This window comes from Trypanosoma grayi (genome assembly GCF_000691245.1).
Source record: "Trypanosoma grayi strain ANR4 Tgr_432_V1, whole genome shotgun sequence".
NCBI classification, from domain to species: Eukaryota; Euglenozoa; class Kinetoplastea; order Trypanosomatida; family Trypanosomatidae; genus Trypanosoma; species Trypanosoma grayi.
In genome coordinates this window covers 1-14,371 of record NW_008826051.1, presented here as the reverse complement: position 1 = coordinate 14,371, position 14,371 = coordinate 1, and the positions used below count along the sequence as shown (strand labels likewise).

Below are 14,371 nucleotides of genomic sequence, written 5' to 3'. Positions count from 1 at the left end.
TGCTCGGCCTCTGATTTCAACTGCTCTTCTGAAGTCACCGTCGTGCCGGTGGCAGCAAGCGTCGACTCCGTCGTCTGAGGATCGGCGTCTGGTGCGGGGATCTCGTCAACGGCGTTCTTCGCTGCCTCCGCCTGCTTCGCTGCCTCCTTCCTCAGTTTCTCCGCCTCTGCAGCCATAATGACAGCATCAGTTAAGTTCCACAATGCGAAATCCCCGTACGCCACCACCGGGACCAAAGCATTTGCCACTTTCAATATATTTATTTGTGTTACGTTTAGTTTCTTTTGCTTTTCCTCAACGTTCTTACCTTCAACGTCCTTCACTGAGACGGCCGTCACAGCACTGGTTTTACTTTCTGCGTCTTGTGCGCCCTTAAAAGCGGTAGAGGTGCGCCCCGCAGCCTTTTTACAAAGCTCATGGAGCTTTTTGCCGACATCCAATGAAGCCTGAGCTGCAGTTGCGGCCTCCGCCATTAGTGCCTTCGCCGCTGCGCCCGCTGTTGCATTCTTCTGCACGGCGCCGCTCTCTTCCTTGTACCTCTGCGCATCCTTTATGAGGCTCTCCACGACAGCAGCAGCACTAACAACGGCCCCATTCGCCATCTTTAGTGCTTCCTCAGTCGCTTGCTTCGCTGCCTTGACCGCTGTCTTCGCCGCTTCAGTCGCTGTCTTTGCTGCTTCGGTCGCTGTATTTAATGCCACAGTCGTCTGTGGCTGTTGCTGTGGCTTCATTTCCTTGCCAGCCTCCGTCCAAGCGTCTTGCAGTTTTTGCGAGGCATAGGTTTGTGCGTGAAAAGCTTTTGTCGCCGAACGCACAGCGTCTGCCGCACCCTTTTTAGCGGCTTCAACTTCTGCCTTGACATTGTTCAGTGCATCGGTTGCCGCCTGGAGGTCAGCTTCCTTAGCCCCCGACTCCCCCTGCGGCGGTACTTGCCCAATCGCCGCAGCCGCCACGCACACGCCGCACAGCAGAGCGGCCAGCACGAACGGCACGTGGCGCACACTCATCGTCATGGTCACAAGTCGCTTGGGTTGCTTGTCTTCGCGAGGGGAGAGAGGGAGAGACACAGCCGGTGCGGCACACGCACAGCGGGGAGAGCAGCAGCACCACACGGCCACGCAGGCCCGCACACCCCAGCAGCAGCAGCCCAACACACACACAGAAAGGACCGTTGGAAAAGACCCGCCCAAGTGGGCGACGCACAGCCGTGCGTGAAGGAAGGCCCAAGCACAAGTGAAAACAAGAAAACAAAGCCCCCATCCCTCCCTCCTGACGACACACAGCCCAGCAAGTGCCTCCAGGGAATGTAAAAAAAAGAGCTTGCGCCCTTCACGGGGCAGCAAATGAAGTGGGAAGCAAACATGCTACGTGTGTGCCCATTCATCCCCAAGGGCCACACGCAATTACTGCGGGACCACCGTCCCGCGCACACACTGCTCAGCACGCAGCCAGACAGGCCAGCGCCCCCATCACCACCAGCAGCAGCGTCAGCGGTGCACGCACCCACACAGGGCTGCTGCTGCCGTCCTGAAGCGCAGATGTGCCGTTATTCAGCTTGGAAACCTTTTTCCCCTCCTCTTCAGCCTTTTTAACCGCGGTGTCCGTAGTGTGACTCACCGGTGCTGCTTTCTTCGCGATGTTGTCAGTGATCGCTAGTGCTTCCTTGGCAATAGTTTCGGCCGCGTCGGCTTCAGCGTTTGCCGCACTAACGTGTTGCTTTGCAGTGACGAGTTCCCGCGTCGCAGCGTCGACATCACTCTCTGCTTCCCTGAGTTTCAGGAGGACCTGCTCCATTTCTTTGTGTGCGGCGTCAGCGGTCTTTGCAGCGGAGTCCGCTTTTGGCTTTGCGTTGTTAACATCCTCATCTTTTGGGATATTTCTTTTTGCATCCTCGGCCGTTTTATTTGCAATCCCAGCAATTCGTTGGGCTTCGTATCCCACCAGAGTATCCAACTTGCCATCAAGATCCTGGAAAAACACATCGGACGATCCATCAATAAGCAGAGCCGTTTTAATTGTTTCCGTTGTTTGTATTTTTACCGTCTCCATGCGGCTCTTGATGAGGTCCACCTCCCGCTTCACAGCCTCCGCGTTCTCCAATGCAGCCTTTACCCTCGCCTCTACCTGCTCGGTCTCACTCTTCGCCACAGAGGCCAGCTGCGCCGNTGCGTGGTTAGCGGCCCCACTGGCTGCCGCCGCCTGCTTCCGTGCCTCCGCCACCTGCTTCCGTGCCTCCACCACCTGCTCGCGCGGGCCTCGAGCCGCCGCCGCGTTGCTGTGCGGCGCACCTGTACTTCCAGCCACACCCTGCAGCTCATCCGTGACGTCCGCTTGATCAACCATTTTAACTCCACCAGCGGCCTGCTGTGCCGCGCCTTCAGCCAGCTTCCTCGCCACAGCAGCCGTAGCAGCGGCCCCGTCAGCCAGCGCCCTGACCTCCGCAGCGTGCACCTTGGCCCTCTTACTGACACTCAGTGCACCAGTAACCTTTACAGCCACCGCCTCCACGGCTCTCTTTGCTTCTTCAGCACGTAAGGCTGCACCTCTCACGTTATTAATTGCGCTTCTGGCGGCCTCCACTGCAACCTTAGCTTCATCAGCTGCAACCATCTCTGCTATCGCCCCCTGCACCCACCTCCACGTATAATCTGAGACCTTCGCAAGTTGAGTTTTAGAGTAGTACGGTTCCAAATATTTTTTAACAGCCTCAGCCTTCTGCAAAGCTTCCCTTGATGCCTGATAATCATTCACAGCCGCCACGCACACGCCGCACAGCAGAGCGGCCAGCACGAACGGCACGTGGCGCGCACTCATCGTCATGGTCACAAGTCGCTTGGGTTGCTTGTCTTCGCGAGGGGAGAGAGAGGGAGAGACACAGCCGGTGCGGCACACGCACAGCGGGGAGAGCAGCAGCACCACACGGCCACGCAGGCCCGCACACCCCATCAGCAGCAACCCAACACGCACACACAGAAAGGACCGTTGGAAAAGACCCGCCCAAGTGGGCGACGCACAGCCGTGCGTGAAGCAAAACCCAAACACAAGTGAAAACAAGAAAACAAAGCCCCCCTCCCTCCCTCCCTCCTGACGACACACAGTCCAGTGAGTGCCTTCAGGGAATGTTTAAAGAGTTTACGCCCTTCACGGGGCAGCAAATGAAGTGGGAAGCAAACATGCTACGTGTGTGCCCATTCATCCCCAAGGGCCACACACAATTACTGCGGGATCATCGTCCCGCGCACATACTGCTCAGTACGCAACGATTAAAATTAATACCCCAAAGAGCAATAATAATAAGAACCTTAGACACAGAATGTTGGTGCTTCTGTCTGTAATGACGTTCCGGTGCAACAAGGATTCTTTTGGTCTATTTGCATCATCAGAAGTTGCAGATATTTTTGCGGTACCACTTGGTAAATTTTCGGAATTAGTCTCGCTGAACTTAGTAAACTGACTTGTAGCAGTACCCTTCGTACTCCCATGTGGCTGATCGTGTTGAACGTTTGCGGAGTCTGCGGGATGGATGCCGACTGTAGGTTCATCATTGTTTTGTTCTCCAGGTGAATCTTCGTGTCTCGGAATACTGGCTGCTGGCACCGTTGCACTTTCTTTGTTTTCATGAGGATGTGTGAGATTCAGTTCCTTTAAGTGCTTGTTTGCTGCCGCAGCAGCCCTTGTGGCTGTGCTAACTTCCTCCTTTGTCCTATCAGCGGACTGCAATGCGTTATCCACGTAGTTCTGCACCGCTCCCGCGCTGGACGTCGCTTGTTTGGCAAAATCCAACGATTCATCAAAGAGTCTCGCGACACTCGTCGCGTGTGAGGTTTTATCCACCGAAGATCCCTCTATTGCGCTGCGTGCTGTTCTGGCCGCCTCTTTCGCCTTCGTCGACGCCATCCTGCCCTTCTCCGCTGCCTTGATAGATTCCTCCACTGCCCTCTTCGCATCGGTAGCCGCACTCTGAGCACTCTTTGCTGCAATATCGGCGTTTCTTACAGCCGCCATTCCATCGCTCAGACCGTTCTCAAGATTCCCATTGGACTCCGTGGCTTTTTGCCGAGCTATTGCAGCATCTGCTAAAATCTTTGTGACCATATCCAGCGCCTCCTTGGCCTCAACTGCCGCTGCCAAAGAGTTCGACGCTGCCCTCGCTGCACTCTCTGAAGCAGTCTCAGACAAATCCTCCGCTCTACCAGCTTGCACCTCGAAATGCTTCTTCTGCCCATCAGACGAACCTTTTCTAGCTATGCGCGTGCCAGTCCCCATTGTATACTGAGCGAATGTCGCAGCGGATGTGGCATTTCCTGCTGCATACAATGATTCGGTTGCAGCCACCTCAGCCTGCTTCGCAGCTTTCGCAGCCTTCTCTGCCGCTAATAAAGAGGAACTCGCGACAGCTTCAGCGCTTGATACGGCATCCCTAAGCATAACCACAGAAGCATTGTGTTCAACGGATGCCTCTGCAGCTTTCAGAGCACGTTTGCCTGTATAATCCGCATGGCCTTCCTTATGCACCTGCACATGATGGATAGAGTTCGGAATACCGTCCGCACGCCAACCGGGTTTGGCAGCCTGCTTAAGGAGGGGCTTCACTTCGGTGGCAGCCGTTGCACAGAAACACACACTGCATAGCACAGCAGCTAACACAAACACCGCATGCTGCCGTCCCGCTCTCATGGTGTCAATCTCACTTCCGCTCATAGTGGACTTGCAAATGCACCTTGCAGAACAACTGGAGAAGAAAATTTTTGTTGTGAGGGTCAAATTTGGGACTTTGTGCCTAAGAGACGCACGCTCGAACTTGCTGAGCCATGTGAGCAGCACCGGGAGCAAAATGGTCAAGTCCAATGGCAAAGAAACAAAAGAAAAAGGAAATAACATAACCCGTCACCTCCCATTTCCACCCCTCCCGCGACAGAGGCTTAGCAACAGCACCAGACTTGGAGTGGGCCGTCCCTCTTCATGCGCAAGTGGTTCTGTATTTACGGCCCTTCCACCGAAACAAGGGGAGATTCGCATTCACCCACTGAGGCGGAAAGCTGTTGCTTCTTTCCTGCAGCGTTCATGTGCGTGTGGTGCAGCGAGCGAATGATCTCCTCCGTGGTGGCACCAAACTCTTCTGGGTAAATGAGCAGTGGTAGCACTGAGCGAGGGCACAGGACACCGTTTCGCATCACCATTGCCTGCGAAGTGTTGCTGAGTGAACGCAGCATGTGGTCTTCAATCAGATACATCTGCTCTGGCAGTGTAGCCGCAACAAGAGGGAGGCACGGATGCGTAAATATGGAAGTCTTGCTCACCTGTCGATGACCGAACCACGAGCTGAACCAATTCGCCGCTCCTACTGGAAATCCAGTTGCTCGACGCAAAACACCACCTACAAAAAGGGGCGATGCCCGAGCATCTGGGTCTTCATCGCCACCGTCATTTGGGTTGTCGTTGTCACTCTCATTCGCATCCGTGGCCACGATTGAGATGTCGCTGATGCTGATCGTGGCATCGAGAGCCGCTTGATCCTCTTCATTGAAGAGCGTGCGAGGGCTGTACAACGACACATTCTCAAACTTATCCGGCACTAAATAGCAGTCGATAAGGGTAATCAGAATACGGCTTTGCATACGATTTATTGAAGCAGTTCTTACTGTTCTTTTCGCATCCAAGTAACTACCACCTAAGGCCTCTTCGATGTCCGCGGGCACAAACAACAGCCGCGGATCACCAGATTCAAATGGCGGCAGCAGGGAAAAGGGAGCCGGCTTGTTACCGCGAAGGATGCCATTTTTGATGTCGTTCAGTGAAAAGAAGTAACCCCCGATTTCATACCCGTTGGCAGTGTAAAAGCTTGTATAGTCCTGCACTCGCTTCCCTGGAGCCGCTAGCCATGCATGGATGTAAAGCGCATTGAATACGTTTGCCCAGAAGCACCACTGCTCACATGATCGCATTGCTGTGAGATCAACCTCCATGAGGTGAGAGCTTAATGCCGCGACGCTATTCAGAATCGCACGTAGAGCTGAATCGTGAGTGCTGTCCCCACTACCTGTCATTATTACCATTTCTTGCAAAGAAGAGAGCATGTCCAATGCCAAACTCACCAAAGACTCAGCGTAAGCAGCCGCAGAGTCGGCAAGCGGGGGTGTACCTCCGCCGGAGTCTGCCGGTCTCCCACCTCTTTGCGTACTGATTCTGTTAAGCACATGTACCTCTTCAAGGGATCGCAGGGTAAACAGGTTCGTGCGAGATGCGAAATCATTCAGCTTGATCGCGGGCTGCACAAAGACGCCAAAAGCTGGTTCGATAATGATGCGCGTTACCAGACTAGCGTGCGCAAGCCAAAGCAAAAACTTCCACCCCACCTGAGACGCCTCATGGCGCTCAACGTACTGATGTAGAGTGAGACCCAGACGCCGCGACTCACGCAACAGCCACTGGTGCAGCTCCTTTGCATTGAAGGAGTTCAACGCAACGACAGCAGGCGGGACGCGCTGATTGGTCTTCTCACGGTACCGGAGACGGTTGCTGCGCGGGACGCCACGCTCCTCGTCTGTCATTTCCTGCAGCAGCAGCCTCACGACTGAGCCCACAGTGGCAGGGTATAGTGCCTCCTGGAAGAATGGCTGCAGGATTCGGCATGTGATGTCTGGGAAGGCGATATGCTGCCCAAGGTCACTGCCTCCTTCGGCATCGCACATTTTCTCCGTGGACACTACACACTCCTGAAGACATACTCGCGCATTCTCCAAGCTTGCACGCGGCAACTGACGCAGAAGTTCGACAAAGCGGCTCAATATAACTTTCTGTCCCATCAATTCAGTGCTCAACTGGTACAGCAGGGTGTATCCATCTACATTCATCTGCCGTAGGTAGTTGATAGTACTAGCGTTTACTTCCGGCTCCACATCCATCAGCGCCTCGACGACCGTCTCTGTGTTCCAGTCAGCCGGGTCACCGTTCTTTGTGAGCACCGCCATCTGCATGCGCCGCAGTTCATCAGGGGGCTCACACTGGTCACATAATCGTCGCACAGCTTCAATGTCGCGATAAAAGATGCTTGCTCGCACCTCCGCCGGGTATGTGCAATAATCATGCAACATTTCCTCTGCCTGAAGTCCAGTGTCGTGGGACACGCTTTTGAGGCCAATCCCACTCTGTTTCATGAGATCCTGCAGGAGAATTGATTCTCCCAGAGGGAGCTGGCGGCATGGCAACACCATCGTTCGGCGGACTAGCGTAGTTAATGGTGTTGTCGACACCAAAAGAAACACTTCCCCATCTTGCAATGCCACACATCCGCCGGATTCTCCAGTGTCGGCGTCGGCATCTTGCTTCACCACCAAGGCGGCAGCGCGCTCACGGAGACACATTCTGCGGATATCTTCCGCCTCTTGTGCATCCGCCACTCTCTGTCTTGACGGAGACAACGTTGTCCGGCGGCGGTGAAGCGCGAGGTGAAAGCGACGCAGCGGCTCTTTCCACCAACCCGTCACCAAATCGGGTTTCGCAAGTGACGGGGCGCTCTTTACCTGCAGATAGTAGTCAGACTCGATCTCTGACAAGTCAACCACACGACCGACGCGCCCCTCGGGCCCGACGTGCGGCAGACTGTAGCGTGCTGTGGAAGCCCTCTCGTCCCTCACGTTGCTGCTGATGCTACTCCTGCCATGGCCGCCGCCACCGCCGTCGTTAGCACCAGGGATGCGCATCACCGGGTTAGGCGCAGCAGAGTGCATGCTTGGGTATGGCTGGTACCTCCCCAAGAAGAGGTTTAATACAGACTGTTTTTCACGGTCACCGACCATGTTGTTGTAGAGACGTTTAATTCCCATTATTTTGTCCCACCCGGTTCCTCTGTTCAACACCCCAGCGCCCACCTGCGGTGAGCCGCCGTACTGCACAGCGATAGCGTCACCCATGAGGAGGTACATACGCAATAGGAGATCCTGCACGCCGGGTGAGAGGGAAATATCCACAGGAGCGTGGAGAAGGCCCAATGCGCCGAGCTGGTGCCCCAAGGCGTGGAGCCCAAAAAAGAATTGGGCGAGATTTGTACGGTCAACGCAATCCACACAATTACTACGCACGACACCATCTTGCCGCCGCACTCTCGTCCCACTGCTATTGCATGCAAAGAAACCCGTTTTTTCCAGTGCCCCTTCTGCCAGCGCAGTCGTATTGTTCCACGCGTCGTGTGCTGCCTCACGAATATCGAATTCATCATACAAGAGGATCTCTTCCACTTCTTCATCCTCCCTCACCTTCTCCTCTCGAGCGATAAGGCCCTTCAACATCGCCACGACTTTACGGTACTCGGAACTAAGTAGGGTTTCACGCGGACGTTTCTCGCGCTGCCGAAGCAAGTTCATTATGATCAGCGGCGCCCCATAATCTTCCAGCAACTCCTGGAAGTGTTTCCGTGTATCAGTATAGTACAGATCCGTGACACCCAACTTGATGGGTGGCTTCGGCAGCTGTGTTGGGGGGTGAAACCAATGCAGCGGAACCGAGCCTCGCACCTGCACATAAGAAGTGAACCCTCCCCTTGTAAAGTGTGTGTGGAGCGTTGATTCGTCCACGACGATTTGTTCCACCTCCACGTGGTTCGCAACATGCCCGTCGCTGCTAACGCCGCGGCGCAGATACCGTGCGCCAGCAAAGTTCTTGCTGACACGACCAATGAGAGTAACAAGAAGGGGGCGCGAGTTGCACCATACCGGGCATTGCACAACAGAGCCATGCACCAGGTGCACCGTCCACTGACCGATGCCAGCGGGGCTTAACAATGCCTCTTCTTCCGTTGCGGCACTGCGCGTCGTGAATGGCGTGAAAAGCGGTTCAACGAGAAACTCGTTCCACACAAACTTATCACGTAGCTTGCGCTCTCTGAAGGGAACCGTCATGTTCGTTTGCAGAGTGTTCGTCAGGTCATAGGTGTGAGAGTAGTAAAAATTCTGCTTCAGCGACGATGCGAGAAACTGGTTGCGGTAGTAGTCCTCCACGGTGCGGGGCGGCAAGAGGGGCGACGCGCCCACACCCGCTGTTGCTGTTGTCGTCTCCTGAGCGCACAACGACACAAGTTCAATATCAGCCACCTCAAATATGCGGTGGAAACCCAATCGGGCCACACACCGACGCCGCGTCGCCAGCAGCAGATAGTATCCCCTTGTGAAGCGGACACAGCCAAGCAACGCCTTGGCACGCAACACGCGCACATTCGGCTCTCTCTTGAGGTGTGCAACAAGGGACTCGATGTCATCGGATGTGTACGTGGTGGTGACGTCGTAGCGGAGCGTGTCACTGTTGGATCTTGTGAAATCCAGCACATGGTAGTCGCGCCGCGTCGCGTCGGTGCCAATAACACAGCAGCGTGACGATGTGCCGTAGAGAAAAATGCTGTCGAGCGGGAGGCGATGTGCGGGATGCAGCGAGGCATCGCATTCATGCCAGTGATCGCAATCCCGGTGCCCATTTTCATGCTCGGGTTTCCCCCTTTCCTTGGCCTTCATCGCCTGCAAGATGGAGCAACAAGAGGAAAACGGTGGGTTCCCAGGAGAAGAGGGCTGCACAAAAGCAGTGCCTTGGTGGAACACACCTTGCGATTGCCCCTCAAAAAAAAAAAAAAAACAAGCTGATGGAGATAATCCCCGTCACGGCAAATTTACTCATGTGTGGGCGCGGGATCGATTGAGAGCGTCTGCCCTGTTTGCCGATCAACCGCCTTTTCAATGTATGTGAGCGGCAACTGTTTTGTGGAGCGGATACCAGGCGTCAGTATCACACCATTCGCACTCTCCCACAGTTCGACACCGTCAGCGATGGCCTTTGCAACGTCAAGGTGCAGAAACACCTCCACGTTACCACGCATGCCGCTAATAACACCATCGCTTTTGGTGAAGCCTTTGGCGAAGTGGATGTGCTGCCGTGTCATTGTCGACAAATACCCACACGCGCGAATCTTACTCCATGCTGGGTGGTACGTCCCATGAATAGCGAGAGGAACTTCTGCTGCAGATATGATGCGTCGAAGCTCGGGGTCTATGCCTTCAAGACTATGTCCCTGATTCGCTCGAATATACAGGCGATGCTTCTCGTCATAGGCCAACTTGAAACGCTGCTTGTCGTTGGTCTGCACCACCTGCGCGATGTGCCCCAGTGCCGCAGGGTCGCTGCAGAATGGTTTGCAGCGAAGCAAGTCGTTAACGCAGACATACCCAGCGCTCGAGATGGGGATGCCCATGCTGTCCGCTGCGTGGCGCAGGATGCGCGTGAGGGACTTGGAGTACGACACCTTCCTTGTCTCTGTTAACGTACCGTCGTGCTGGTGCTGCTGTAGGAGCACCGGCAACGGGTCCTCATCCGTGAGTATGTTGACCTGAGGCCGCTCTGGTACAGGTGCCAGTGCTTGGGTCTGCTGCTGCTCATGTTTAAGCTTGCTCACAGACTTGTGTGTAGAGCGCTGTCGCTTCATATCATGCCCTGCCATGCATTTGGCATTGAGCACAGGCGGTGGCGACCGGCCTGCTTCAGGTACAATCGAACTGGTCAATAGAGGTGCGTTTGGCAGAGAGCTTACCCACTGTTGGAGACCGCTGTGATCTGTTGTAGGCGCAATTACATGCCCGTCGCGCAGCAGCCTCTGGAGAATGGCTACAATGTTCCTACAGTCATCAATCCCGCTGTGATGGCGTCCTGTCATGCGTAGGCCCAGTGCAGCCAGCATCTCCGGTAGGTCCTTCATTCGGTGTGGAGTAGGCAGCTCCATGCGCTGCATCAACTGCTTGATGTTGCACCATCGTCGGAAGGAAGGCGGCACGTCGAGTGGCGTCCCTATCCTTGCCGCCGTCTGCAGCTGGCACGGGAGCATCGTGCGCAGATCCCAGTCGCCCCACGTCACGAAGAGATAACTGCGCAGCGGCGGCGCCTCGCCGTACCCCCCGCTGCGAAGAAACTCAAGCGCCGAGTCTAACACGGTGGAGAAGGGCTGCGCCGCGTTCACCACTGCCTGCGTGATGCCAGTTAGTTCAGTGCAAAACGCCGACAACTTGGGGCTCACCAGGGGCCGTACGTAGCGCTGGAACTCCGCCATGGTGTTGCCGCTGCGGGCGTCGACGACCACCATCGGGAACTCTATGACCTCCGGCTCGGGGATGCGCCTGTCACGCTCGCACGTGGCCTCAAAGTCCAAGACAACATAAGCGTCGAACGCAGGTAGTGGTTGCTGCTGCTGCTGATGCTGGGGCTTCGCATCCGGTGCCTCCCTTGCGCGACGAGGGCGCCGCTGCATGATGCTAGACGACAGCTCCGCGTCGAAGAAGGCCGACACGTGCTCGTCGATGTGCCGCTGCGCCGCCCCACCGAGAAGGCCCCCGCGCCCTCGCATACTTCTGCGCGTATCCATACAACGCCAGTGGGAATAGAGAACGAGAGGAGAAAGAAAAGGAGTGTTAAGCGATGGAGGACAGGTGCAAATAAGAAACATGAAAAGTCAACGCTGCCAACAAGTAGGTGAGCAACACGATGTAGGACACAAGGTTAAAAAAAAAAAGGACTACAAGAGGTACCCGGGAAATCTACTCTCATTGAGTGGTCTAAAAGCAAGAGCAGCCACCTACTGCCACCCAGCGTAGTGCTCCGTCAACGTCCAGTTGCTGCGGCCCCGCACTCTTCCCGACGTCACATGGCGTGCGTACGCCTCCTTCACCCACTCTGGTTGTGACGCTGTCCCATTGCCACGAGACGACAACGGTGAGGGGATGACGGTTATTTTTGGCGTGATGTCATAGCTGCTGTCATTGCGCTGCGAGGAAGGAGCACGGCGATTACCCTTCTGCTGCTGCTGCTGCGGCGGCGGCGGGGACGTGTTTTGCTTCCAGCCGTTGCTGGTCACACAGTCATTGATATTGTTGTTACTTCTTCCTTCGCCGTTGCTGCTGCCGCTTCTACCTCGGCATGTGGTGATGTTAGACGCGTCTAGAGGAGGCGACACAGTGTGAGCAGACCGCGCCCTCCTATACCTCCTTCCTTTCTCCAACGCCAGCAGTCGTCTCTTCTCATGTTCCAGTGCTTGCTCCAGAGTCTGAATACGCTCGTCACTCAGAGCTATTAATTCCTCGTCGTCGTGCAGCACCGGCGTCTCCTCACCGTTACGAAACACCCGCGTAGGCGCTATCTCATCTTGCCACTCCTCCTGTTGGCCCCCCTCCACTTTCCGCTGCTGCTGCTGCTCTTGAGGTTGTTGTTGCCGATAATCAAAAGACCCTTCCCACTTCGGGCCCCAGTGTCCCCGGCTGAGGGGCATCCGCAGCGCCGCCTCCTCGGCGGGCCGCTGCAGCACGTTAATGCTGCCCGGCTGCGCGGAGGCAGCGAAGATACGCCTCTGCGACTGCGGTTTAGGCCGCGGCGCGGGAAAGCCAAACGCCTCAACGAAATCAGCGAAGTCCCTCCCCGGGCCACGCGCACGGCGACTGGTGCTGCTGCTTCCTTGCGTGGCCGCTCCCTCGTTGCCGAACACGATCTGCGAGCGATGCTGCTGCGCATAGCCGGCAGTGCGCAGGCCGCGGCGGGAGCTGAAGTACTCGACGGGGTCCACGCGTCCCACGCCCGGCTCAGCGTCGTCGTACATGCTGCGGTGATAGAAAAGCGCAGCACAGCTGCCTACGCTAACACCAGCAACAAGAATCCAAACGCGGGAGGAGAGACACAGAAGTTGCACGTACATGCACAAACATAAGACATGTAAAGCGTCAGCGATAGTAAATTAAAGCATAACAGCAGCCCAGGAAGAAAATAGGAGGAAAGCGGCACACGGACGGAGACAAATAGACAGACTCTCGTCCCGCATGTTGGGCTCCACCGCAGTGACGCAAACACTACCGCGCGAGCGCCAATTGACACACTTCATGAGGCCCGACAGTGAATTCGTCCCCGGTTCGCGTGGAGGTGACTTTCACCGCCGTGAGCCCCCCCTCAGCGCTGCGGAGCCGCGCGTCCACACGCACCAACTCGCCGCGCATGTTGCCCAGCACAACAATGCCCTGCTCGCCCACCTTCGGCACCAGCGTCTCAAGCGCCTCACAACCCACAATGTCGACTAGCGACGACTCTGCCGGTTTGCCGTGAGCCCCAGTTGGCTGCCATGGTGCCAGCCGTATCTTTCCCTCTTTGCGTGCAACAGACTTGACCACAAACTTCTTTCCAAACAAATCCCCTGCAGATTCCTCAACAACGCGCACAATAAGCTGCGGTGTCACCCACCACGGCATCGGCGCTTCAGCACCACTGCTGTTGTTTTTACCGTTATTATCCGTTGCTGTGGGGGGTTGGTTGCCTTCATCTTTTCTGCTGTGGCTGCTGGTCAGAGGAGGAGCTAGCTGCTTCTGCTGCAGGGCGCTCGTATCGGTTGAGGCGTAGACTGTCCGCACTGGGCGCGTACTCGGGTCGTGTTTCCATTGTCGGAATAGCTCCGTCTCGACGAAGCCAGCAGGACGTGCAGCGTACAACTTCAGTTTACGCCGCGTCCCATCAAGGAAGAGACCCTCCAGTGAGTTCGTGGCACGGTCTACGCGGCCCACCTCGAATAACTCTTGCAGCATGTCCGACGAGAGGCGCTTACCGTAGCGTCGCTCCTCCTCTGTGAGTTCAGCCTCCTTCACGAAGCGCATCTCGCCACCGGCACCACTCTTTGTCGATGCGGTTGTCGTTGTTGCTGCCGGGCCTCGGAGGCACATGATGTCGCCCTGCCGCACGTTGTGAATGTCACCCATCACCGTTTCCGCTGCGCTCTCCATGAAGCCGCCCACGGAGAGCGGGACGTACTCGCCCACAACACGTATCTTCTGCGCCGCCCCGCCAACAGGAGCGGGAGACAAGGACGCAGTCGAAGAGGAAGTGGGCGTGGCATGATTCATGCTCTGGAGCAGCATCAACCCGACACGACCGCCGCCACCACCACCGCCTGTGCGAGTCAAGACAGGTCGCTCTTCCTCGTCGTCGTTGTCACCGCTCTCGCCACTACCGGATGGAAACCCACCGTAACGCTGCTGCGACTCCTCAATGTGCCGCCGTTTCCTCGCCGACTCCCCGTGTGTGTCCTCATCGAAGAAGGACGACATATCGCTTCTCTCATGCTTGCACGTGTTCAGCCGACACCGCACCACGAGAACAACAAGAACAGTGATAATATTAGAATACACAGGAGAAAAGCAAAGGAAACAAAGTAAGAACACTACAACTCCACTACCGGTGCATAGAGGAGCCGACAGCAAGGCAAACAAAAAAAAAGACAAGTACACACCTCTTCATTCCTCTTGGCTATGTCAGGTTCCTGTTTTCCGCGCATCGCCTTACTCACGTGTCCGTTTCTGCCCACGATCGC

General features: G+C 56.0%; 7 protein-coding genes across 7 annotated transcripts; all 7 read right to left on the bottom strand.

Moving 5' to 3' along the window:
* On the bottom strand, positions 1 to 1,013 carry DQ04_04321060 (hypothetical protein; the record flags this gene model as incomplete). The annotated part of the gene is made up of 1 exon (XM_009313498.1): positions 1 to 1,013. A coding segment is annotated over one exon (1,013 nt), but the record flags the coding sequence as incomplete, so codon positions are not given.
* A 424-nt stretch (positions 1,014 to 1,437) lies between these two features.
* On the bottom strand, positions 1,438 to 2,820 carry DQ04_04321050 (hypothetical protein; the record flags this gene model as incomplete). The annotated part of the gene is made up of 1 exon (XM_009313497.1): positions 1,438 to 2,820. One exon carries the CDS (start codon positions 2,818 to 2,820, stop codon positions 1,438 to 1,440), a length of 1,383 nt encoding a protein of 460 aa, XP_009311772.1.
* A 429-nt stretch (positions 2,821 to 3,249) lies between these two features.
* On the bottom strand, positions 3,250 to 4,701 carry DQ04_04321040 (hypothetical protein; the record flags this gene model as incomplete). The annotated part of the gene is made up of 1 exon (XM_009313496.1): positions 3,250 to 4,701. One exon carries the CDS (start codon positions 4,699 to 4,701, stop codon positions 3,250 to 3,252), a length of 1,452 nt encoding a protein of 483 aa, XP_009311771.1.
* A 281-nt stretch (positions 4,702 to 4,982) lies between these two features.
* DQ04_04321030 (putative synaptojanin (N-terminal domain), putative,inositol/phosphatidylinositol phosphatase) lies at positions 4,983 to 9,503 on the bottom strand (the record flags this gene model as incomplete). Its single annotated transcript, XM_009313495.1, has 1 exon — positions 4,983 to 9,503. One exon carries the CDS (start codon positions 9,501 to 9,503, stop codon positions 4,983 to 4,985), a length of 4,521 nt encoding a protein of 1,506 aa, XP_009311770.1.
* Positions 9,504 to 9,655: 152 nt separating this feature from the next.
* On the bottom strand, positions 9,656 to 11,377 carry DQ04_04321020 (phosphotransferase; the record flags this gene model as incomplete). The annotated part of the gene is made up of 1 exon (XM_009313494.1): positions 9,656 to 11,377. One exon carries the CDS (start codon positions 11,375 to 11,377, stop codon positions 9,656 to 9,658), a length of 1,722 nt encoding a protein of 573 aa, XP_009311769.1.
* A 228-nt stretch (positions 11,378 to 11,605) lies between these two features.
* Positions 11,606 to 12,619, bottom strand: DQ04_04321010 (hypothetical protein; the record flags this gene model as incomplete). Its single annotated transcript, XM_009313493.1, has 1 exon — positions 11,606 to 12,619. The coding sequence occupies one exon, from the start codon at positions 12,617 to 12,619 to the stop codon at positions 11,606 to 11,608; it is 1,014 nt and encodes a 337-aa protein (XP_009311768.1).
* A 247-nt stretch (positions 12,620 to 12,866) lies between these two features.
* DQ04_04321000 (Trypanosoma vivax) lies at positions 12,867 to 14,108 on the bottom strand (the record flags this gene model as incomplete). Its single annotated transcript, XM_009313492.1, has 1 exon — positions 12,867 to 14,108. One exon carries the CDS (start codon positions 14,106 to 14,108, stop codon positions 12,867 to 12,869), a length of 1,242 nt encoding a protein of 413 aa, XP_009311767.1.
* Between the last annotated feature and the right edge of the window lie 263 nt (positions 14,109 to 14,371).